Below are 26,469 nucleotides of genomic sequence, written 5' to 3' on the forward strand. Positions count from 1 at the left end.
AACCAGGCTTCTCCCGCGGGACTCAGCAAAGCGTAGCCGTTTCGTTGTGCTCTAAACAGCCCAATACACCGCACAGTGACCTCCATGACAGACGCATTAAGCATAAACTCTGTTTTGTGCCTTCACCGCGCCACGCGTGGAGACGTGTCCTAAATAGCAACCCCTGAGCCTCCTTGGGCAGTAATTCATAAGGCAGTAAATTGCACCAAAGTAGCATGCGTAGTCGTGGCCGAGTGGTTAAGGCGATGGACTAGAAATCCATTGGGGTCTCCCCGCGCAGGTTCGAATCCTGCCGACTACGGCCGGGGGTGGCTGGCTTTTTCTGTTTTCTTTTTTTTTTTAATTTCCCGTCGTTCACGGCCGAATCGCGGGAGTGGCGGCGCGGGGGCCCGGCGGGAGCCCCAAGGCCGACCCACGACGGGCCGGGCGCGGAGCCCCCGCCCTTGGTGGCGCGGGGGCGCCCTGACAACCGGGAGGGGGCGCCCTGGCAACCGGGAGGGGGCGCCCTGGCAACAGGGAGAGGGCGCCCGGCAACAGGGAGGGGCGCCCTGGCAACCGCGGGGGTGCGCCTTGGCAACCGCAGGTTGGTCACCGTGGCAACCGAGAGGCGGCGCCCTGGCAACCGCGGGGGGGCGCCTTGGCAACGGCGAGGGCGGCAAGATGGCGGACGACCTGGACCGGCTGCTGGATGAGGTGGAACGGCGGCTGTGCCGCGGGCGCGGTGACGTCGAGGAGGAGCCCGCGGCGGCCAAGGAGGACAGGTCAGCCGTCCCGCCGCGGTCCCGGCGCCTTCACGCACCTCCCCGCCGAGCGAGGGGCCGCCTGCGTAGCGCGCAGCCCGTCCCTCTCTGACCGGCCAGGCCAGGCCCCTCACGGCGTTTAGGAGTTGAAACACTGGCGGCGGTCGGCGAATGTCCCGTGTAGCCCTTGTTTTTTAGTAATCTAAGTGGTGTGCCACCTGTTACTTCAGACAGTCTTCATCTCTTGCAAGTACTGCAGCTTCGAATTAAATATGGCGTTAAAAGCTGCAGTAATTTTCTTCTGAGTTAGTCTTGGGGCTTACTTGGCTCTATAACTCACCTCCTGATATATATCAAATATCTATAAATCTAGCAAATTGGAGCAGGAAGAGCTTTAGCAATAGTATTATCAAAGATTTTATTCTCTTGGTACTTCAGTCACTTCACAGAAGGGATCCACAAGGATCACCAAAGCCCAGCTCCTGGCTCTGTGCAGGACCATCCCCAAGAGTCACACCATGTTCCCAAACACTTCCTGAGCTCTGCCAGGCTTGGTGCTGTGACCACTTCCCTGGGGAGCCTGTTCAGTGCCCAGCCACCCCCTGGGTGAAGAACATTTTCCTAATATCCAACCGAAACCTCCCCTGACACAACTTCAGGCCATTCCCTCGAGTCTGTGTTTTCTGTTTCTAATTATTAACCATATCTTCTACAATAAGCACTTAACTTTCAGGTATCTGCCTCATATTCCAGTTTTAAAAATGATGATGCAAATAGTGGCAGGTTTGGTCCTGACAGGGTCACTGCTGATGGTACTGCCAGGCATTCAGTCTGCTGCACTCCTGCCACTGCCTGCCCTCAGGTTTCCCTCATGGACAGCAGGTTTCTGTCCTGGCCCTCAGTGGTGTCTTTATCTCTCCTTGGGCTTCCATCCCAGCCTTCATAGTTGTCTTTGCTTGTCCTCAGGTGTTTATCCAGGCACTCACAGACATCTTTGCCTGCCCTTGGGTTTCCATCCTGTCACTCAGGTTTACATGCCCACCCTCACAGACATCTGAGACTCCCTTTGGAAGGTCTGTGGACCAGAGGGCCTTGGCCAGGTGTCTCTACAGGTGGGCTGCTGAGCACTTACCCAGCAGACATTTCAGAGTCTCAGGCAAGGATCTCAAAGAACCTGATGTAAGAACAGCAAACCCACTGTGTTTGGCCACATTGCTGGGCTTCCCCATTGATTGCATAATGGTTAGATGAGTACTTAGTTTTTGTCAATCTAATTATAAACTTTTTAAAAATCACAAAGTTTTCCTCTTTCTCAGGACTAGATTTGTTCTTGATTGGTTGATGCAGCAGCACTGTAGGCCTCTCTTTCTTTGACAAAGAGCTAGAAAACAGCAGGCTTAAGTGTCACTTGAGTGAAAACAAAGTACAGGTGACCTTCCTAAACACATCCAGTTTGGCGGGAATTTCTCTAGAACTCCTGCAGTTGTATAGCTTGAGAACTCCCTCGGATGTTTTCATGTTACTGCTGCTGAAGGTTAATGTGAAAAATTAGGGCTGTCCCATTTTGTTGCCCAGTAAGTGCAGCATGGGTTATATAATCATAGTTTTATTCAGGGTTGGAAGTGGTTGGCAATAAAAGAAGCAAAAGAAAGAGCTATGATGGGACAATTCAGTGGGGCTGAAAGGTGTCACCCTGCAGTTTACACCTGTTCAGTCATGACTTGAATGGCCTACCTAAGATACTACAAAAATACTAGAGGGAAAAGGCTGTAACTATATTTATTTTTAACTTATAATTCTTAGAAATGCTGTAGGTTTTTTAGCTTCATTTTTGCTACAAAAATGAAGGCTGATTTGTTTGTTTTTCAGATCAGCTAAACTGTTAATGAATGCTGGCAGTAGTGAAGAAGATATAGATGACATTATTGATGAAATATGTAATGACAGCAGCTTTACCAAAGCACCTGTGGTGAGTAGAGTTTGCAGAAAGACACAATGGATCAGGTTCCACAATGGAAAGGAAAGCTCCATAAGCTAAAATTTTTAAGCAAAAAATGAACTAAAACAAGCTGTAGAATAAACTTGGAAAATAAAGCAGAAAGGAAAATGCAACAATCCTATAGTGTGGAGCAGGAGGGACATAGCGATGCTCTCACCTAGTTAGTAACAGGCAATTAAAGGAAATGCTAGTTCAAGACAGAGCGTAATGTCATATATCACAGAATGGTTGCGGTTGGAAGAGGGACCTGTGGAGAACATTCGGTCCAACCCTTCTTAAGCAGGGCTGCTTAGAGCCAATTGCCCAGATCTGTGTCCAAATGGCTTTCAAATATCTCCAAGGATGAAGACTACAGCCTCTCCAAGTAACCCGATTCCAGTGTTTGACCACCCTCACAAGAAGTTTTTCACATGTTTAATTGGAAGTTCTGTACTTCAATGTGTGTCCATTGCCTCTCCTGTCAGTGAGCCCCACTGAGAAGAGTCTGGCTATGTCTTCTTTATTTTTCCCTGACATGTTTTTTAGACCTTGATAAGGTTCTCCTGACCATTATCTTCTCCTGCCTAAACAATTCCAACTCTCTTAGCCTCTACCTGTATGTCAGATGGTGTAAATCCTTAATCACTTTCAGCATCCTTTCCTGGGCCCACTCCATTGTGTCCATATCTCTTGTACTGGACATAGTGCTCCAGTTTATGAGGTCCTGTCTAAAGTGCTGTGTCCAGTTCTGGTCTCTCAGACACAAGAGGGAAATGTTGCTACTGGAGTCCAGAAAAGGCCCATGGAGATGGTTAAGACTGGAGTATCTGTCACGTGAGGAGAGGCTGAGAAACCTGGGACTGTTCAGCCTGGAGGCTCCGGGGGGATCTTACCAATATGTGTAAATACCCAATGGGTGCAGTGAGGAAGGGGCCACACTCTCCCCTGTAGTGCCCAGTGACAGGACAACAGGCAATGGGCACACACTGAAACACATGAAATGCCACCTGTACACAAGAAAACACTTTTTATTGCAAGGGTGGTCAAACATGGGGACAGTCTTCTCAGAGAGGTTGTGGAGTCTTAATCTGTGGAGATCTTCAGAACACAGCTGGACACAGTCCTTGGCAAGCTGCTGAAGCTGACCCTGCTTTGAGCAGAGTAAGGTCCCTTCCAACTGAGATGACTGTAATTCTCTCACCAGTGCTGAGTACAGAGGAAGAATCATTTTCTTGGATGTGCTGGCAACCCCTCCTATTGTAGCCCAGGATGTTGTCAGCCTTCTAAGCTGCAAGGGCACACTGCTGGCTCACAGTCAGCTTTTTCTCGACTGAAATTCCCACAGCGTTTTCTGCAAAGCTGCTTTCCAGCTGCTGAGCCCTCATTGTGTTCTGATGCATGAGGGTTATTCCCTCCCAGGGGCAGGAGTTTGCATTTCTCCTTAGCTGAACTTGAAGAGATTACTCTCAGCCCATTTCTGCAGTTATTTGAGGTCCCTTTCAATGGCAGCACAGTCATCTGACACACCAAACACTGGTCCCAGTTTTGTATCCTCTGAAATGACTTCTCTTGTTGCACAGCAGGAGAGAGAGATGAAAGCTGCACATTTATATTGTCAAGACAGTCAGAATGATAGAAGACATAGAAAATATTTATGTATCAGCAGTAGAAAAATGTGTTATTTATACTTCATAACCCCTTGTGCAGATGGTGTTATTTTCATGAGGGATATTGTTTTTGCTTTTTTTGTCTTCAGTTTTTTAGAGTGGCTAAATCTGAGCCAACAAAAAACACTTGTATACCACAATACATGCATCTGAGGGTGAGAAAATTATGTCAGTACCTTTGTATAATTTTATCATTTTATATCCCTAGAACTTCCCATTTAGGATCTAGAATTCTATTATTCTAGAATTCAAAGAAACTGGGTTTTGTGCAGCAAATAAGGAACTTTTCAAAGACACTCGTGTCTTTTTGAATAATCTAAGTTCTTGATGTGTTTTAATGAAAGAAAATGTCAAAAACATTGAGGGAGAGAGTTCCTAAATTAAAATGTTTTTAAAAGCAAAATTATTAAAAGGAGGGCATAAAATACTGAGTCTCTATTGTATAGTCAAAGTGATCATGGGGTGTTGAATTCCTTCAGGCAGAGCTGAAAATTCAATATGGGAAGAGAAGCCTTGGTCTCGCTTATCTGTTACTTCAGCAGCTTTTGTCTCAAAAAGCCTCACAGCCCTGACCAAGAAAATTCCCAAATTCTTAGTCCCCTTCTTCTGTGACAGAGATTTTCTGGCTTCTGTTTATTAAGTAAAACAGAATAATGTTACATTGTTGTAATACTGCATTTTATTCTTCGATTTCTTTTTAAACAGAAATTGAAGTCTAACTCTACAAGTCTCACACTTGAAAAAGACAGTGCTGTTGTACAGGCACATGGGAAGCGGTAAGTAAGAAGTGTTTTAGTTTACTGGACATAGCTTGCTTGTAACTTCTTGTTAGTTTAATAATATTGTTGCTGCTTAATCTGTGTTGACATTAACTAAGAAAGACACAGAGTACAGAAACATTCTTTTTAAAGACAAACAAAGATACAGAGAATTTTGAACCATTGCTGATGTGTTTTCACATTTATCAAATGCTGCAATATATAGACCATGTATATTTGCTAGAGAGAGTGATTTTCACAGTTTTTCTTTGAATACCTTGGTAATTTTAAAATTCTGTAGTTTGCAAGCATTTAGATGCTTTGCCTGTATTTAGTAAATATTATTTTATAATAGTTACTTTATAAATATTATTTTATAAATAAAATTTGTTTTATAAATATTTTATAAATATAGTTTTTAAAATATAATTTATAAGTAAATAGTATAATTATATTGTAAATTTTATAAATTTGTTTTCTGCATAAATATTTTATTAATTTTATAAATTTAGAGCCAAATTATTTTATATAGTTTCTAATTTTTTATAATATTTTATAAAATTTATAAATACATAGATTTTTATAATAAATTCATATTATTTTATAATTATTATTTTTAAATTATTTTATAAATATTTTGAACTAGGAGAAGCATTATACTACTTTCTTCAACCTGTTTTGCTATAAGTTAATATTTTCTAATGAATCTGTGTAGGTGCTGTCCCGTGTACCTGGGTGGAAGCACTTCTCCATCTGGCATAGGAACAAGTATTTCGAAAAGGTAGGAAACCTGGAAAAAATGTGCTGCTTGCTTTATGATTATTTTTATTCAGAGCTGTGTTTCTGTGGTGGTGCAGAGTCTGTATTTGAACTGGGCAGGACAGGCCTAACAGGCATCTGAAGAAAGGGCTGCCTGTAACTGCAGTTGGAGTCAGCTGGTCCCTTCCAGCCCTCAGTTGCTGACCATTAGATCTTTTGTTTGTTTGAAGCGTTGAAAGATGAGTGCAAATGAGACATTGAACTCCACAAATCGTAACAAGTAGTTCAGGAAATTGCTGCTGCATTGTTATTTTTCCCTGCCTCATCTTTCTCTGTATGCCAAGAATGTGACTTAAATCAGTGGGCTGGTTTAAATCATCCCAGAACCTGAACTGAAAATAGTCAGAGTGCTTTGCAACTGCAGCTGAATTTAGTAGGAGAGGTACTTTGAAAATTTATCTACAACATCCTATAGAACATGATTGCATTTCTGTGTGGGATTTTTTGTTGTAAGTAATTTTGTACTTGATGCATACTTGGATGCTGGTCAGGTTTTGTACCAGTGAGGAAGACCAAAGAATATATCAAGAGAATATTAGTTTATTTTCTGTGATCAGTGAGGTTAGGAACCTGTAAAAATCATATTTTATCATACAGTTAAATCGCATAACATAATGAACAGGCCAGAGATGAAAAACATTAAGACTTGGTAACACTTCTTCTAGTATTTCTCACTGAGTGCTGTACTTTAAACCAATTGTGATCTGGGCAGCTTCTCTGATTGTGATAAGTTTTTTGGAGCTTTGTGTTCTTTGTTGACCAGAACGTGTGATCAGCTGCGTTGTACTGCATGTGACTTCCGTGTGTCGCTTTTCGATGACTACATCTGGGATCAGTCCTGTGATTATCTTTTTTTCAGGTATGTCTGAGGTGGGTTTGGTATTAGTACTGTGTTAACTGTGCCTTGGGACTTGATAAGAACAGGAAAGAAGAGTCCTGAGCACTGCTGTGTTATCTAAAAAGGAGTGTGTGTGACCTGTTTGGGACCAGGTGGGAAAGTCTGTGGGGAGAGGGAAGCAACATCTCCTGTAATCTGATTTTATCCATTTCGGTTTCTTCTCCCATCACTCTCCCTCTCTGCTTTTGAAAAGAATTCAAGTTTCATGAATCAAAAGGCAACTTTATTGCTGAAATAAGCAGATAATCCATGGTGATGGGTTGTCCTCTGCTGTGCCTTTGCAGGGTGCCTACAAAATTAATGCAAACTGTTCAGCATGTGCTTCTCAGCACACCTTCAGTCATACAGGCTGTGACTGTTTCAAGTCAGATTTTTTTTTCCAGTATCAAGTATTATTCTGTCATGTTCAGTGAAAATCAAATAGTTTTATTTCTTAAGAGATTTCTTTCTTGAAGCAGTGTGGTTAAATGCTGGGGTAGGATTTTTATTTTCTTCTTATATCATGATGTCTTTGACTTTAATTCTTTAAATAGATTTTGAAGACTTAAAAATAAGGAGTCCTTATTTCCAGTTTCTCTAAAACTACATCTAATGCCAAGACTTAGTGAAGGGGAGTGTAGTAGGCATGCTCCTAATACAGACATCAAATTTGGATTACTCTTTATTTTAGTACAGTCTCTGCATGTGCCTGTTAACTGATGGAAGAGTATGTCCTTGGGCAGCAAGGGGTTGGACAGCTGGAGTAGAACAGTAATGGAGACATCAGCTCCTTTCCATTATTTTTCCTGTATTACATCTTTGGTTATTCCTGTGTTTTCCTTCCAGTCTCAGAATTTGTATTTCTCTTTTAATGTCATTATTTTTCCATTACTTAAGACAGCATTAAAAACATAGTGCTGCCTTAGTCTCCTGAGATGAGTTTGGTAGTGGGACAAGTTAAACAAAAGCAGAGTTCTTCTACTTGCTCAAAGTCTAAATTATTCTGCTTCCCAGATCTTAAAATTAATAAATAAAAATATTTAAATAAAAAATACATTAGTATCAGATATTTGTATAAAATCAATAATCTTTAGCAAGATATTTAGATATTTATTTTGACAAACATGAATTTTAGAAAGCAAACTTGAAAATTAAACATTTGCCTTTCATGAATAGGTGTCTGAATTCTTTTTCTAAAAATTCTTCCCTTGATACTTGTTTTGGCTTTTCTTTATTATGGGCTAGTTAATGTTGGTCTTGAGCAATTTAGTGTCTAGTAATTGGTGGCCAGAAGGAGGTCTTGGGAGCAGACATGTCTAAAATGCTACATTTTCACTTGTTTTTTTGAAACAACTTGTATTTGTCATAGCCATGCTGAATTTTCATTTGTTGTGGTTGAGTCTTGCACAGGAATTACTTGTAGTCTGAAGGGCATTCTTCCCTCTTATGGCCATTTCATTTCAGTCACTTTAACAATCATCCTGAGTAACAGTTCCTGATGAAAAGTTTAACTCTATAATTGTACTCATCCTGCATAGCGATTTTTACCGTAAGTTGGATAAAATATACACATTTTTGGATAATTTCTTAACATGAGAATTAACTCTACCTGGTTTTCTTCCCAGCTGTTTCTCTGGAGACTGACACAGGGTCTCTAAACCCAGCAGAGCACATTGCTTACAAAAGCACCAATCTCTAGCTGGTCAGGGAACACAGCAGCTATGGACCAGGAGTGGTCCTGGGAAAGGATTAGGTTCAAAACAGAATTTCAATATATCCCTAAACTCATTCATGACAGTGGTACTCAGAAGTGCCCTTAAGAGCTCTTCTGATTTGAAATGGCCTCATGAATCTTGTTTCTGAAACAGCTGAATTTACTTGTTTGACAGGAATAACATGCCTGAGCTCAGTAAACTGAGAGCAAAGATGATAAAGAAGAAAGGAGCACGAGCATATGCTTGTCAGTGCAGCTGGAGATCCATTCATGAATTAACTGACCTCCAAGCAGAGCAGCAGCTTCGGTGGGTTTGTGGTAAACATGGATAATGAAGTCTCCTTGTGTGGGATGCCGACTTGTGTGGACATGGGGCATAAACTCATTTCCCAGTTTTCTGAGAACAGGTGAAAACCTGAATACTTATATCTAGTTATAGATTATAACACCCAGATTTCAACCTGAAAACCTGTTTTTTCAGTTTAACTGTCTTGCAAACAATGTGGGGAGCTGAACTGTTAGAAGAAACAATTTTGAGGCTTTCTGGAAGCAAAATGGAGAAGTTAAAACTCATACTCAGTAGTGTTAAAGGAGAAGAGGAAATACCAGACCTGGGCATGAGCAAAACACCTTGATACTGTTCCTCATATCTCGCAGAGAGCCTTATTTCCCACGTTTGCAGAATTTTGATTCAAAGTGGTAGGTTGGGACACAGCCGTGACACCCAAGCCTATGAATTTCTGCACGGAAATGACTTGCGCTCTTCTGCTTTGCTCACAGCTGGTAATGAGCAAGTGGTTGTAGCTCTCTTAAAAAATTTCTGTGGGGTCATCTCCCACCTCAAAGATTTCAGCACACCCACAACTTTGCTTTCTTCTACCCACCAGTAGCCAAAAACTGCAGGTGCTGAAAATTTTCTTACAGTTCTTACTGCTTTCTTCAGAGCATTTTCCTCTGACTAAGCACTTTTACGAAAATGAATTTCTCTTCATCCTTCACTGCAAGAGGTGAACAAGTTATTGTGCAATTATTAGATACTGTGCAATTTTAAAGAGACTCTGAAGAATATTCTATCAATATTTTCAAGTGAAAAAGGCTCAGTATTTTAAGAGAATATACATATCCCCACTGATGTTCAAATTTAGGGGTTTTTCAGTTTTGCTTAGCATTCACTTCAGCTTCTCTTTAAAATACCATGTATTCAGAAAGTATAACTGTCCTTTTTTAACACACTTCTTTCCCCCAGGATCATTGTTACTCAGAGAATTGTCTTGCTTACAGCCACTGTCACTGTAGTTCATGAGCTTTTTCTTTTCATTATGTATAAATAACACAGGAGATAGATTTGAATTTTATGCAGGGAGGGAGGAAAGAAAGGACTTATAGTCCTGTCATTCACTATATTTCAAAGTGTCTAAAAATGGGAAGTCTGTTAGTATTTTTACTATGCAGTGTGTGTGTCTGTACAGATAAATTCAGAATTACTTACTTTGGGCAATTCTAGCTATACAAAGCAATTTACTGCTCTGTGAAGTTTTGCTCATGGTTCTGACTGTACATAGAATTATAGAATCATAGAATTGATTGGGTTAGAAAAGACCTCCAAGATCATCAACCCTTGGTCCAACTCCAGTCCATTTACCAGGTCACAGCACTCAGTGCCATGTCCAATCTCAGTTTAAAAACCTCCAGGGATGGTGAATCCACCACCTCTCTGGGCAGCCCGTTCCAATGCCTGATTACTCTCTCTGGAAAGAATTTTTTTATGATATCCAATTTAAATTTCCCCTGGCAGAGCTTGAGCCCGTGCCCCCTTGTCCTATTGCTGAGTGCCTGGGAGAAGAGACCAACCCCCATCTGGCTAGAACTTCCTTCCTGATAGTTATAGACAGTGATAAGGTCTCCCCTGAGCCTCCTCTTCTCCAGGCTAAACCACCCCAGCTCCTTCAGCCTCTCCCCATAGGACTGATGCTCCAGTCCCTTCACCAGCCTTGTTGCTCTTCTCTGGACCCACTCCAGCACCTCAATATCTTCCCTGTACTGCGGGGCTCAGAACTGAACACAATACTCAAGGTGTGGCCTCACCAACACAGAGTACAGGGGAAGGATCACTTCCCTGGTCCCTCTGGCCACACTACTCTTGATATAGGACAGGATCCCATTGGCCTTCTTGACCACCTGGGCACACTGTTGGCTCATTTGTTCTGTTTCTGAGCTTTTCCAAAACAATTGCATGGTATTTCTTATAGAGGTGATCTCTTGAACCTGTCGCCCTCTGAAAGAGCAGATCTTGGTAGTGAGCAGAGGTATAGTGTGCTCTGCATCCTGCTTACCTTTCCCTTCCGTGAGCGCTTGGTTTAGAACCTACAGAGGACCAACATTGTTCCTGGGAGCCCTGGCAGTGCTTCTTCAGTGCTGCAGATGCATCTTCCAGTGCCACTCGGAGTCTTGCTAGCAGTCAGAGTTGGCTTTGGAGAGGTAGTACGTGGCATAATGGTGTAGACATATTTAGGAGCATATATTGATTTCAGTTAAATTGGTATTTCCGGATGAAATTTCAACTGCTAGAATCTAAAACTGCAGGTTCAGGAAACCAGGAGACTCAGAGACCAACTGATTAATGCTCAGTCAGCTGCCTGCTTGCCCTTCTCTCCTTTGTGAAGAGCTCGCCTTGGTGTGGGCTGAGCACAGTGAGTGTTCTGGGTTTTCTCCAGGTGAACCTGAGTGATCTCCATGCCCAGTAAACATCAGTGTTAAGCATAAGAGAAGAATCCAGCAGTAGTTAACAAGCTGTGGGGAAGATGAAACTGTTCTCCATTCTTCTTGAATTCATTTCAAAAAGTGCTGATTTGCCTTGGCCTGTCTGTTCTGAGGCTGTTTGAAACTCATGACCAAGTAGTCCCACAGGGTGCTTTTTTGGCTGGATTTGCACTGGAAATTGTGCCACACTGTAGGAGCAAGCTGGGCTTGCAACTTGTGATCTGGAAATGGGGAAAATCCTAATACCCATCTCAGTTCCTGAGACCAGGTCTTACATGACTTGGAAAAGGAACACGTCTCCTGTATCCTGAGCATTCCCCTGAAATAAACAGGTTTACTCAAGTGTAGCTACTTGTTTCTGGCCCTGGTCACAATGGTGGGATATGACAGCTCTTTGTCCAAAGGACGCTGTAAGCAGGTGCAGAAATAGTGCATATTATATTGGTTTTCATTACAGAGTTTAGCACACTTTTAAATTTGAGAATAGTTACTATATCATTAAATATACTTACTGTGTTGGAAGGAGGACCAGTATTAAGATTTGATTACCTTTCCTTTGCTTTCTTCAGTTAGAAATCACTTCAAAGTCCTCAAATGAAAAGAAAGTGAAAAAAAAGATAAAAATACAACTTTTGTTCATTAGATGAAGGTACTGTCAGATTGTACAAGGTTTACAAGATGTAGCCCAGACTGTAAGTGATAATTCCATGTCAGTTATCCAAGATAGCTGGGATTATGTAGAGAATCTGTTTAAGAATATGGAAAGAATTCTGTTTAAGAATGGCATTCATCTGTTGTCAGATGGAAGTACTGGAGCACAGTTTTGCTAAGTATGTGACCATTGTTTTCCTCCAGTTTTTTGTTTTGAAAGTAAAAATAACATTTCGGGTTTGTGAAATGGACAAGGAGAAAATTTGAGACTTTTATTTCGCTTAAGTGATATGCTTTGAAAATTTTCTAGCCCTCAATCTCAACAAAACAAAGGCCATGAAGGGTGACAAAATGAGAATCCATGCAAAAGCATTCCCATGGAAATGTAGTCAGTGGTTTAAGGTCATTCCAGCTTTTCTAAATCTGTGTTCCTGCAGTATTTCTGGATATGCTATTCAGATGTACACAGTACATTTTGATAGCTTTTCTTCCTCAAATTTTAATGTGGTATTCTGACTATATTTCACTTGACTTACCTGCAAACCATGGAGAGTGCCCAATCCAGATGCTGAATACAGCTCAGAAGAGTCATCATTAAGGATCTTGACCTGCCATTAAGCTTAACTTACAGAAGCGTAATAGCATTACATATTGCAAGCTCTGCACTGTGTTATATTGACTGGAGTTTTTTTCCATACACCTATTTCAGTTTTGTACTGAAGATATTCTGCAAATGCTGCCACTTGCTGAAAGGCTGCCACTTCTCTTGTTTCCTGACATGTGAGTCCTTGGGTCATGTAACCAGCACATGTGGTAGTCACACAATAGGAGAGGGACTATGCTGGGAGCTCTGTAAGCAGATTTTTTCTTCCTGTTGAGCTCTTTTTGCACAAGACCTGACCAGTTTTGTTTCTTGTCTGATACCCATAACCACAGACAGGTGGGAGGTGGAGTAAAGGAACATCAGGTGCTGCTCATTTGTGAGGGTCACTTTCAATGCCTGGGGTTTGGCATCTGTGCTTTGAGAAAACTACTTTTCAAATGTCAGCACTTAATAAATTGAAATGTTGGAACAAATCTGAATTGTGTGTTGCGTAAATTTTACTGTGGTGTTCCTATCCAAGAGAAGCCTTATAAAAATGATGTAGGACCATATTTTCTGTCAGAAGAGTTATGATATGCCCTTAGTACAAAAAATGCAGTAAGTCTTGTTGTGTATGTCTTCTTACATCAGTGGGGATGCAGCAAACAGCAGAGAATTAAATAAGCTTTTATCATTCTTTGCCAGATAACATAAGGAAAGTACATTAAATTATTGAGAGCTCATAAAGGTGGATGCATTTGCCAGATTTCTTGGAAGTTTACCTAGGCTAAGAGGTGGAACCAGCTGCTGTGGAAGGAATCAATTGAGGAATCACAGCATTTGCTGTGCCTTGGATCTTACTGCAGAAAACTGTTCTTAGTACCTGAGAGGAGTTGCTCTGTATATGGGAGTTAGAACTTGATTCTCTGCCATCAATAAATGCATGTATACATGGATGGTGGCATACATTAGGGTAACAGACATAAATATTTCCTGTACCTCATTCTGAATTCCGACTCCAGGCACTGGTGCTATTCAGGCAATAATTGTTTCCTTGACTTAATGGGCAGTGTGGACTCTATGAGGACACACAGAAACCACCCATTGAGTCAGGAATACTCATGACTTATTTACGACTTGCAGTGTCATGGTGGACCAGTAAAAGATAGTACTTATGAATGTTTCATTCACAATGACAACGTTTTTCTGTTAAGATGTGCTTTCAAAGTACCTAAGCAGGGGTAATATGTGATTATACAATGCAGTCTGCAGAGGGCAGAGCAACACCGCCGAGTGTTTTTCTGGAATAATGGAGGTTTACTTTCCACGAACTGAGGCTTCTTGCATTTGCCTCCTACTGGTGTGATTATAAGTGGGGTAGCCAGATCTGTAGCATCTCCACTTGATTTTTCCATGGCTTCATCCAAATGGTCCTCAAGTGATCCTTGACAAATACTGAAGTAGATTAATGTTTTTAGCTGTCAACTAAAGAAGCATGAAAAACTGTGTTGTGTGTTTGTAGGTATACCTCTGTTTATCCTCCAATAACTTCAGTAGAAAAACTAAATTGCAGGATTTACCTTTCACCCGGCCCAAATTAGTTTTCCATGAAAACATTAAATAATTTTGACAAGTAGAGGTTGTGTATGTTAGGATCTTCTAATATTGAATACAAAATTTATATAGCACATCTCCCAAGATGATGAACTCTTAAAAAGGAAATTATATAAGTCTAAGATTTAGAAATAATAAAAAAAAAAATTTGTTCCTGTCTATGTAGGAAAGCAACATAGACCAGAGATGGTGCAGAGCAGTCTGAGATACAGCATGAGAATCGTCCAAAGACCTGCATCCTGCAGTTCATCGTCCTTGAGCCACAGCTGAGGTTTGGGTGAAGCGTCACTCTCTGAACTCTTTTCTGATTCTTTGGGAGGCCACAAAACCAGAAGGTTTTTGTGTACAAAGGACATTTATAGGGGATGGAAGCCAATGTTATTTCCAGTAACCGGTAAAGCTGTGTCTGTTTCTGCAGAAATAATTACATACTTTTAACTAGAAGCACAAACATATCTAAACCATAAACTAGAGTTTGCTTATGTTACAGGTGAAATAGGGAGTATCATCTAAATTTAGCCTGGTTACACCATAGGTCACTGATCTCTGCAACACATTATTCTTTACTTACTTACTTTCTTCTAATATGAGAAACAATTGAACTAAAAGTTTAGTTGAGCATGTAGGAACAAGAAGTAAGGCCGAGTAGCACACAGTGCAAGGTTTCACATAGAAAAGGTTTGAGAAAACATTTTTTTCAGGCAAGAAGTAAGCCATTGGTTTTTGTTTGCTCAAAAGACCTAAGTGAACAAAATTAAAATAGCACGGTGCAGGGAGAAGGTCAAATGCCCACTATTTGCCAATAGCAAGGATGAAACTTCACACTGGGGGTGTTCTTTCTAGGAATATTTTTAAGATTGCAATTCTACAGACTGGCCCAGAAGTCAGGTGTGAATCCATTCTCCCATCCCCTGCCTAAGGGTTTTCTGCAGTATTTTGAAACCTGTTTCCTGGAGATAGGTTTTAGAGACAAGAGCTAACACAGATATTTAGATGTAGAGCTAAGATATGCAGGGCTTGTAAAACCCTCTTAGACAGTGGTTTATAACTATTATTCAAATATAAGCAAAAGAACTTGAGTTTTTTTAAGAGAGTTTGGTGAAATGGAAACCGTTGCAGCCTCAGAACTTTTTGATAAAGAACTGGGAGGCAGAGAAAAGGAAGACATTTTCATACCAGACAAATCAGCACATAATATTCTAGCACCTTAATAGCTTAAATTCTTCTATTTAAAGAACTTGATTGCCTATGGAGGGGAAAAAATGTTCACTCTTGAATGGTGATAGGGTATTTATAAAGTCTCCATAGAATTTTTCAGTCTCTATTTAAAGGCAAGCAATATGGCCTTACTCTAAGACGCTGCAATAGATGTGATAGTGAGCACAAACTTTCAGCCACAAGCTTTGAGATAGTCAGCAATCTGAGTGTGCTGAGAAGCCCATGTCCTGACTGCCCCAATGTAAACAGCATTCACAGGAAGGGGGAAGCAGCTACCAGCGACAGGAAGGTTGAATTTACCATCAAACTCCTTATCTAGGCAGAACGGGCTGCTCAGAATGCTGATAAGAAAAAGTGTATAAACTGCTACAGCAGCCTGTGATAGCTGCCTGGCCCTTCCTGGGAAGACCATTCTCATCTGTGTAATCAGAGTACAAGCTTACATGTGCACATTGGTTTAGGAAGAGATTATAACCTGAGGCCAGTTATCCAAAATAATGCTTACCATGGTGTATTATGGTCTCATTCAGTCTGGGTTATTGTCACTTGCAGGACGAGACTAATCTGCATGCTGAAGTAGGAGAGTGGGTGTGTTTCAGAAATAAAAACTTTGTCATAGTAAGAGTAATTATTAGTCTTCCTATCCATAAAGAAATGTAAGCCTTTCTTGAATCCTAATATGCACTGCAATATCTTGTTTAAGGTTTAGATCACGCGTTTTTTATCTATGCTGGCACAGCTCTGGTTCCACCTCTTCAGAGATAAAAGGTGCTGCAGCGTTGTGTTACGTGCTTTGGATCAGTGAGCTGTCTTGTTTATGAGTGGCAGATAAGTGGCTTCAAAACATTATTTGCAGTGTAATCAGTAGCTCATTAGCATATGATGCCAAATTTCCTTTTGATTTCTGTGTATATCTTGTGAAATCCATCTGCCCTGAGCCTACAGCACAACAAGGCACCATTTCATCAACGTGCACTCCTCAGTGGCTGAAGTGAAGAGTTAACACAAAATCGTAGCATTCTCCACATTGATTTTTCTGTGAATGATGACTCTTGTTTCTGACATCTTGCCCAATTTTATCAAAACTTTATTCAACCTAAGACTGAGACCTGGAAGCACTTTAAAGTGGTCTTTTAGTTGCATCTTCCCATTTATGTCTGAAACACATCTTTTTCCCTTCCCCTTCCTCTTCCCCTTTCCCTTTCTCTTTCCTTCCCTTCTCCTTCCCCTTCCCTTCCCTTTCCTTTCCTTTCTAAAATTATATTTAGTTCATTTTCAGTGAGGAAGGCTGGAAATTATTAAACCATGAAAAAGGAGAGTGGTATAAAAGAGTCTACTGATGTCCTGAACAGCAAAGAGAACATTCTGGATATGAATTGCTAAAACAATTCAAGCCAAAAAGACGTTGGGGTCCATCTGTTCTGCTAGCAGAATGTGGGTACCACACATCACCAATCTCCTGAGCCCAGGAGGACATGGTGACACAGCTGTCAGCAGTCTTAACACCCAGAGTATCCAGCCAGGTGCTCCCCACCAGGCTTGCTAGGGTAAGCTAAAATCCTTAACTGCTCTGTTTTTGCAAAAGAGTTTTCCCCCCATGGTATACTGGAAATCCCTCCTAAAACATGGAGAACATTACTTCTTTATAAAGAATATGTTTGTAAAGTAGATAATTTCCAGATGTGAAATCGTTTGGCAGACCTTGCAATAACAATTCACTACTCAGGGTTCTCAGCCAGTGCTGGGCATGTGGTTACCTTGGGTATTTTCAGGATCCCTAGTAAGGCAAATGACACCTTTAAACAGGGGGAAAACAAACAGCCTAATAGGCACCTCGTGGCAAAGAGCACCTCATCAGCGTCGTCCCAACACATTCTCACGTCATTGTTCAATAGGGTAACAGGCCATAAAAGAATGAAGCAGCTACTTTCCTTTTCTGTCAGATGTTGCAAGTTACTCATATTTCCTGTTCTGCTATTTAAAGGACTAAGGGCTGAAAATGGGAGTTCATTAACTTGTCTGAAATGAAATATTTTGCTGTCTTTCTACAGCCACGCTCAAATGAATGACACTAACACAGGGCTGGAAGGCATCTCCAAGGAGCAGGTAGTACCTTCCACCCTGAGCCAGGACTACTCCTATGGGAAGCTTAGGCTAAAGGCAGGTGCAGATTGCCACCAGAAATCTCCCTTCAGTCTGCAGGGAAGCTGGATATAGTATACATCAAAGAAAGAGAGACCACATGTTTCCATGCCAGCTGTCCAGTGGGTCCAAGGAGGGACAGAAGGAACACCCCTCTCTCCCTGCAGCCTGATGGGTTGGGCTGTATTTTAGCCAAGAAAGAAGTATGTGGGAGAATGCAGGAGAATTGCAGTAAGTTAACACCAGTGGGATTTAGGCACTTGGTGATATTTTTGACAGTTGTACTTCTACTAAGCACACTCACACTTCAACCATTTAAAAATAAAACATTGCTTCCCACACTTTTTTTCTTTCCTGTTGGCTGTTGTTTTCGTTACGGACTTGAAACTATGCTTATTCATCCTTCAGAAAAAATCTTATCTCTGTTTGAGTGGCCTGGGAAAAGCTCAGAGCACGCTTGCAATGCAAACTTTGAGGAAGTAAATTTAGTTTCTCAATGAGTCTAGCCAACTGAACTGTCGTTTTTGACAACCAACCTTCTACACTTTTGATGGGGAGAGACCTCTTCTCTGGGGCATGCAGTCTAGCGTTGTGGGTCCCAGTGTAGCCTTGAGCCCCAGAAGGTCACAGGCCACATCTAAGAGGCCCAAGAAGGGTAACTAAGAAAAGCAATTCTATTGTCAGCAGGCTTAAATTTTCTGTGCTGCAGACTGTACTGCTGGGGTGGAAAAAAAAGTGCAAGATTGCAGATTGAAAGAAAAATCTGAAAGCAAGGGGGGCAGCAGCAACTGTTGTGTTTTTCAAAGTACAGAGCAAATTCTTCCTGAAATGCAAAGATGTTTTCAGGGAAGTATTTTCACTCTAATATATTCTGCTTCAGCACCAGTATGTAAACTAGAGACCACTAACATAATGGTGTACAAACATCCTCACATGAGTTGCTGCCATCCAGATAGGTGTGCGTGAGCACTGAGGAGTCTGCTCACTGGAAAAGCACACCTGAGGAGCTCCCCTCACTCTGCTAATTATACTCTAGCAAGTTTTAACATATGTCATTAACCCATCCTGCCATCTCCAGGGCTCCATTTTTCTTTCATGCCCCTTAAATGCAAAGAAAGGGGCTCCAACCAAGAGCTCCAGTGGCTGCTGCCAGAAGAGTAGCAGTGAGTTTGATAGGGGAAGGAGATGGAGGATGCTGCCTGTGAGCTGAAGGCCCTTCCACACCTCCTCCTCCCCTAAATCCCACATGAGTAGCAGGGATTTGGTGCTCTACCATGTAAGAAAAAGGAGTCTGTCAAGTCACAAGTGCACTGCACCTGGGGAAGGCAGATGTCAGCAGTCAGAGACAGGGGAAGATGAAAGGGAGGAGGCAGGCTGCACCTTTTTAGATGTTTGGGGAGTTCAGACAGTGAATATTGACATGGATTGCTTACCTTTAAAAATGTCTCCATAAACTGCTCGTCATTAAAAAAAGAAAGTTAAAAATCACACCTCTTAGTAAGCAAAGCAAAAAAAGATAAAGAACATGAGAGTTAGAAAAACCTACAGCCAAAGCCTTAAATCAGTGTAGATAAAATGTAGTCCTGACACAGAGATTTTTACATCTTACAGCCTTGAGAAATTATCTTTCTTTATTTCATAAAATAAATCAACATGATACAAACAGCATCAGGAACTTAATAGTCTTGAGAGGAGCTGATGCTAAAATACGGTATGCCAGCCCTGAAATGCCTCCTGACTGTGGTTGTGTAATAGGGATAAGTACTGTACTTCTTCGGAGCATTAACCTGAATTAAAGGATGAAACAACTGGGCAGCTTGGCAGGGATCAAGCAACACTCCTGGTCACTGCTGAGGCCTTGATGGAAGGATTAAAGAATCTGCAAGATGATCATTTAAATATGGAAACTCCCACTGAGGAGCACAGCAGTTTTCCTAAAAGGGATTTCTGCTCCCTGCAGGACCAGACTGGCTCTCAGGCAACTGCAACTGGGGAGAAAGAGATTCAAAGTGGGTTCAGCATCCACACTCCATCACATCTGTACCCAGCACTTGGAGGGCATGGCTCCAGTATGGCCCTGCTCACCCCACGGGTTGCAGTGACTCTCAACAGGGCCAAGCAGTGCTTTCCAGGGAAGGCAAATGGAGGAAGTATTAGGGACTGATGCAAAACCAGTTAATTGTGTGTATTACGCAGCTGCGTCAGAAGTTACATACCTAAATCCCTCTGCATCACAGTGGGGGAATGCTCCCCACGCAAGGCTCTTGTTGTCAGTAATCCTTTCAAATCACTGTTCAGAATACGGGATACAGCAGTTACTGCCGCACCACGGAAAAAACGTGGTATGCTCTGAAGTCACGTAGAGCCTGATCTTCAGCTGGGGTCAGGCCATGTAAGCCTGTGCAATGCCTGCCACTGCTGATGCATCCCACTGGGGGCGTTCCTGCCTGCCAGAGCAGAGGCAAGGCCACACCAACAGGAAGCTCCACTTCAAATTCTGAGCCCTTCAACTGAATTATTCCGGAATATTCTTGGGGATCTACAATCTGAATTTAGGCAATGCATGTAGATAAATACCATTTATTTGAGTTAAACCCACCAGCTTGGTTTCAGTTTGAGAGATACCTCGAAGGAACAAACCCCTCCATGTGCTTTGCAACTTTGGAATGGATTTTAACATGCTGCTGCCTGCATAGGGCCTGCAACACACTGTGCCCTTTCAGAGCTGCTTTATATGTGGCACACAGGACAAACTTAACCCATTCACCTCATGATAACACATCTAGATAGGCTTACTGCAGGGGAATATTAGCCTTCAGTATAGGGAAGACTGGTCCCTGTGCAATTGTGTTATATTCTGGAGTTGAGACAAGAATGAGTCAAAGGTCTTGCCCACTAGATGAGGTTTTTGAGGCTCCCAAGTGTTGGCTCACTGTTTTTCCTTACTGCACTGCCAGCTTTCCCCTGCTGATGATGTTAAAGCAGCTCCATGATTTTGTTGTGATGGCTTTCATGCTTATAACACCTTGATGGGATGAACAGGGCTGGCACACATATATCTCTTCAACCATCACCACTGCTCAGTTCTGGAGGCTTCCTCTCTCAAGACTAGCTCCCAGCACTGCAACAGAATAAGATCTGAGTCAAATGGTGTATGTATGTGTGGAACAACCAGAAAAAAATCTTCCTTTGCCGCTGATTAAAGACAACGTGAAGATGTTTGGCTGTTACGTTCCCCTAAACTGATCTTTAGTGTCTGAGCATGAAGACATACTATAACTAGGCAAGGCAGGCTGGCTCTAGGACAGCTTCCTGCCAAGACCGGTTTAACATGTGCTGGGGAACAAGTGACTGTGCCTTTACTTGATTTAGACCATGGTGGCTACATCAAACCATCTGGGATGATTTTGCATCATCCCTTTCAGCTCTGTCTAGTGTTATAAAGCCAAAAGTAAGAACAGTCAGCCAGACTTTGATACTCTCCTAAGAAAACTAGTCCAAGACTCGTACCTCAGGAGCTTATCTAAATGTAGGATTGCATTACTTCAACAGAAACAATTAAACTAATTGACGCTTTTGCAAAACACTGTGCAAGTACTCCCATTTGCATTTTAACCAGATGTCTTTCACACCTGCCCCCACCATTGCTTGCTCCAGTGGTTTTCAGTTTGTACTTCTTCCACCTTCATACAGGTCACAAAAAGCAGCAGAGAAAAGCAGTTTGGCAGTAGGTCTGAATTCCTCTCAGGTAAGCACTGGAAAGTATCTGTGAAAACAACAACTTTTAAGATAAAAACCCCACTGGCTTCTTTAGTTAGCTAAATGTGCAAATATATATGAAACCACCACTCCCTCAGACAGTGATGCCTCAGGAGCAACCTGTCTGGCCATACTACAGCATGGAGCAGGGATGCTACAGCAGGGCACTCAGTAGCCTGGATGCAGAGTGGAATCCCACCCTGTCACTTATATTCCCCATGCTGCATGCTTCACAAATAAAACAATCACAGCCTCTCACCACCTCACCTCTGCCCACCCCAGTGCTCAGGTCTGCTGTGATTTCCAGAGCATCACTGTCTGGCTGTAAACCTGGGTGACCATCCCCATGCACACACAAGACACTCCATGGCACTGCCCTTGCCACTGTCCCCTGTCAACAGATGTTCTATGTGTAGCCCTGCAGGGATGTCCACACAGCTGTGATCTGGCATTGCAGAGAACCTTCAGCCTTGCAGGCAGGTGGTGAGTGCTCTTCTGGGGTGCTGGCTCTTCTGGGGAGGTTTTGCCTGTGTGGTTTCCAGTTCAGTGCTTCCCACAGCTGAAACACAAAGTATTGAGGCTCAAGAGTTTTAAGTCTGCATCCATGCTAAAATGCATTGATTGTTTTATAGAATTACACTGTCTGAAAAGGTACACTTCAGATCCCCTCTGAGGCAAATTCTGGGGTAGTGACACAAGGTGGGATGGAGAAAGGCATATGGAGGTTTCACCTCTTTTCATTCTTTCACATTATAGTAATCATAATATCTGATCATTTTCCAGACCAGCAGAACCATTCTCAGCAAAGCTGCTCTCCTTAAAATGTTTAACCTTTAAAAATAAATAGATTACTTATAGATAACTTCTATAATTATACATAACTTCTGCCCACTGAATTGTCCATTCACTCACTGTACACTCACTACTTCTTCAATTTGGCATTTTTTTAGGAACTGTTTTTGCAGAAGTAAGAAAGTAGCGTAAATAATCAAGTACACTTTCATTGTCTTTACCTGCTTTTAAATTAGTGGTGTTTAACAACCATCACTCCTAGATACATCAGTTGTAGATGAACCAATTGATGTGTTGAAATGTAGCTATGGAATATGAGAAATATACAGAGAATGTATGTATATGACCAGCAGTGGGTGCAAAATGGAACTGTGGGGCCTGAAGTGCCCTTCTCTGGTGGACACTGCCTGCCTGCCAGACCAAAATCAACCTCACTGGGGAAAACCACCTGCTGGGCTGGATTAGGCCTCACTTCTGGCCAGGGATGCTCATCAATGCTGCTTTCAGAGCAGCAAGTTTAGCACAAGACACTTGAGCAAACATCCCTGCTTTTCCAGCCTATTTGCATGTCCCAGGTTTCCAGATGTCACTCCTGTGCCCTGTGGATGCCTCCAGCTCAGCAGCTTCCACAGGAGGACCCACATCTTCACCCAAATCTACGTGCTTTAGAGTGGTTTTGAGGCAGGTTTAGTCAGTCCTTGATGTTTTGGCTGCTCTGCTCAGAGACTCAAGCACTGCTTTTATTCATCGGGGAAATGGCTGTAGAAAAAGAAAAAAAATAGCATTTATTTGGTATTCTTCCCCTTTCAGGAAAACCCTTAAAAAGTAGAATTTCTGTGGCTTCAGCCTCTAACCCTTCTAAGGTACCTTACGGCCTCAGCTTCCTCAGTGGCTTGCATGCATCACAGGCATGGCAGGGTGGCATGCAAGGAAACATGAGGTGCTGTATTTAGATTCCCATTTTCTGGGTAAGTAGAGACATGGTGAACAAGGGACATTCCTCTGAGCTTGGAGGACCTTCCCTTCATCCCCATCAGTGAGCTCCTTGCCCATGCCCTGCACTGCCCCAAAGCTTTTCTAAAGCTTGTGCCTTTACTGGTGTGGGGCATCACCAGTGTAAATACTAGAAGAGCCCTTTTGGCCTGCCTGGAAGTTCTGTAAAGCATCTGTAGAGCAGCACTGCCAGGGGTGAGCTGCCCTTACAGAGCTGCAAAATTGATTTTTCTTGTGCTAACATGACTTGGAGGGAGTAACACTGGTGTCCAAAACACAGCCACTGTGAAGGAATTTAACTCTACCCCAGCTGAAATCAGCATAACTGGGGAGGAAATTCTGCATGTTTGGAGACAATTGTAAAATCAGATGAGCCTTTGACATATGTCCAAAGTGGGATTGGCCCAGAGAGGTCCAAGCACCTACACAGATCAAGATGAGAGACCTTATTTCCCTCACTAGAGAAACTCATTTGGGAGGGTGCAGGAGATGCCAGTGAGGGGCAGCAGGTTGCAGCCAGACACTGCTCCCCATGCCATAAGTTTAAAAATCTTTTTCTGTAAGCACTTTGAAAGACTAAAGACTGAGATATGCACTTGCTGCACAGCTGCATGGGTGTTTCAAGCTCAGGAGGGACAAACTTCACCCTAGCCTGGCTCTCCTGCCTATAGCTCACAGCAGTGCCGCCAGGCAGTGCCCGCCTGGGGCTCAGCACCATCTCTGTGCCCTGAGGGGATAGGATGGGGACAGGGAGCTGTCACTGGTGCCATGTAGCTCCTCACCCTGAAGTGCTCAGAGAAGGGTGATGTGGGCTGTGGCACTGTGCAACTGCCTGCACAGCTCAAGCTCTCAGCCAGTCCCCACGTTACACGTGCCTGTCTTGATGGCTGTGATATTTACAACTACCCCCTCCTTCACTCTGAGACCACAGGATCTCCCCTGACATCCAGCAGCATCCCTTACTTTGTAGGTCCAGCTGAATGTGAGCTCCATGAAGCACACGCTGTGCCAATTAGCACTAATCACTGTTTACTTCCCACATCCCTTCCCATCTCGTAGCAAGTTAAAATAAATGAATAATATTTAAATGAATAGTGCATTTGTGATCCCTAATAATTTTCCTTGAAGTAGTTATGATGAGCATACTAACTGGTACTAATTCATCATGCTGCTTGTAATTTGGCCAGGATTCAGATGAGAGACCCTGTTTTCATAGCAGCTAATAAGCAGTGGTTTATTGCTGCTCTGCCAGGTATGCTGGAGCTCCAGCACCTTCCCAGCACAGTAGCCATGGACATCTGCTTCTCTGGCACGTGGTTCTAGTTACAGACATGATGCTGCACAAATGGATCAAGTTGGTTATGACTCAGCTCTAACCACCACAAACAGTTCTTTTGTTTCATCAAGGGAAAACCGGATGGAGCAAACATCTATGGAAAACCCCACAGTTCAGGTGCATTGTATAGCACCTGGAGCCAAGGGATGAGTTCATAGGCCTTGCCCTAAAATGCAGTGCAGGCTCAGGAAACCAAATTATACCATGACCTTTCTTATGCATCATGCTTGCAGGTATTTCAGGTTACGCAGGTGTCTTGTGCTCCGGGGGCTCCCACTGAGGCTGGACCTGCAGCAGGGATTGGCCCAGCAGCACTGTGACTCCAACCCCGACCCAGGAGCTGATTTCAAAATGGAAAGCTGAGGAAAAAGGGCTGCAAGAGGTTGGCAGGATCCCCAGGTCAGGAACACTGATAGTTGAGACCTGCACTTACCCCACTTCAGCAAGGCAAGAATTAAGTTAAAACCTGGCTTATGAAGTCTGTGTGAGCCCTGCTGACTCACAACAGGATGACAGATGAGAGGGCTCACCTTGTTAGCCAAAGAAGTGGCAAGGCTGGAAGAGGAAGCCAGGGCTGAGATTTCCATCCCAGTCCTGCCAGCACACCAAAATGCTGTAAGGGAACATACTCATCTAGACACTGAATGGGAATTGCTTACAGGAACAGGGAGGGAATTCGTTTGGCAATAAGCCCCTGTAATTTCAAAATGTTTATCCCGCTCTGGGCAAGGACAGAAGATACAGGAGAGCTTGCCAAGTGCCTTCTTATGGCTAAAGATGCTAAGCTTCTGCTAAACCTACCAATTAGTAACAGCTAATAGGAAAAGAAAGAGAAATGAGTTTGGGCATCCTGGTCAAGGCCACATCAAGACCTGATGAATGGTGGCCCCCAAGCCAGCAATATCCTGAGGTTTCTAGTAGTGTCACACTAATGAAGACTCAGATTCTTTCTGCAAGATGCATCTAATTTCCCATTTATTATGCTTGGACATCTCCCCCCTTTCCCAAGTGCAGGTGTAATTTAAACCCCTGTTTTCTCTGCTGGCAGCACAAAACTAGGGCCAGCACTATGCTGAAGGGTGAAAAGGGACATTTTATAGTCTGAAAGGCTACAGAAACCAGAATCTCAAGCATTTTCTACCACATTATCCTGATTTTCTGCTGTTAACTCTGGAGACACCTTACCCCCACAACCTCTTCTGTGAGCCAAGTATTCATAGCAGATAAGTTGCTTGGCCAAATGATTCATCAGCATTTTATCCCACAGGTAAGGGCAGGAAAGCAATCCTGTACCTCTCCAAGGGGTGGGCAGTGCTTGCTCCCCTCTCCAGCACATTCCATGCCTTGGGGCTGGGCTGTGGCAATCAGTAACTCTTTGCCCACAGCAGCCTCATCCCCAACCACCTCCCTCTTCCCATCACCTCAACCAGCAAAGGGCTGGTTGCAAGCAGCAGCTCCTGGCCCAAGGCTGGCCAGACAGTGGCATGCGCCCCAAAACCATATATGATGAAGGGCTGAAAAACATGTCTCAAACTCAACTCCCTCCTTAGCAAGGGAGCTCCCACTGGGGTGTGTAGGGTGCAGGGAGCCACATCTGAGGGGCCAGCTGCCCATATGTTTACAAGAAGGGCTGAAATAAACAGGTTCTTACTACTTTTGAAATAGAAAACTGTTTCGATCAGAATGTTTAAGTGGGTTTTGAGCTGTCTGGAGAGAAAAGCAGCTGCTTGAAGCAGGGGTTTGACTTTTGATATGAGCTGTTTTGGTGCTGGGCTGTATTCAAGATACATAATGGGAAGTCGAAGGATGGGGATCAGCACAGAAAGGAGACACCCTTACACCCAGGTGGGCAACACCCAGAGCAGCAGACCCACAACCAGTCCCCAAACACCAAAAAGGGATAAGGGCTCTCAGGATTCAAGCCTGGGTCCTGATGGCAACCAGCCAAAGAAGAGACCAGCAGTGTTGACAGGCAGGGACAGAGCAGGAACTGCATCAACCCCTGAGGAGCACCTGACCCTCTGCTGCATTAAAACAGACAAGCAAAATTGCTTCTTAATGGCATCAT

General features: G+C 43.0%; 1 protein-coding gene and 1 non-coding gene across 5 annotated transcripts; both read left to right on the forward strand.

Annotated features, from left to right (window-relative positions):
• The first annotated feature begins 219 nt into the window (after nucleotides 1-219).
• TRNAS-AGA (transfer RNA serine (anticodon AGA)) lies at nucleotides 220-301 on the forward strand. The gene has a single exon. It is a non-coding gene; the product is annotated as a tRNA-Ser (tRNA).
• A 349-nt stretch (nucleotides 302-650) lies between these two features.
• On the forward strand, nucleotides 651-17,829 carry CFAP418 (cilia and flagella associated protein 418). Of its 4 annotated transcripts, XM_071554121.1 has the most exons (8): nucleotides 651-761; nucleotides 2,610-2,709; nucleotides 5,091-5,161; nucleotides 5,859-5,924; nucleotides 6,726-6,821; nucleotides 8,729-8,860; nucleotides 12,674-12,744; nucleotides 14,328-17,829. In XM_071554121.1, coding segments are annotated over exons 1-8 (639 nt in total). In that variant the 5' UTR covers nucleotides 651-660; the 3' UTR covers nucleotides 14,330-17,829. The 4 variants fall into 4 exon arrangements, with proteins under 4 accessions (XP_071410222.1, XP_071410224.1, XP_071410220.1 ...); XM_071554123.1 differs by lacking the exon at nucleotides 12,674-12,744; XM_071554119.1 differs by lacking the exon at nucleotides 14,328-17,829 and having other exon boundaries at nucleotides 12,674-13,035.
• Nucleotides 17,830-26,469: the final 8,640 nt, after the last annotated feature.

The sequence above is a fragment of the Pithys albifrons genome, chromosome 4, assembly GCF_047495875.1.
Source record: "Pithys albifrons albifrons isolate INPA30051 chromosome 4, PitAlb_v1, whole genome shotgun sequence".
In the NCBI taxonomy this organism is placed as follows: domain Eukaryota; kingdom Metazoa; phylum Chordata; class Aves; order Passeriformes; family Thamnophilidae; genus Pithys; species Pithys albifrons.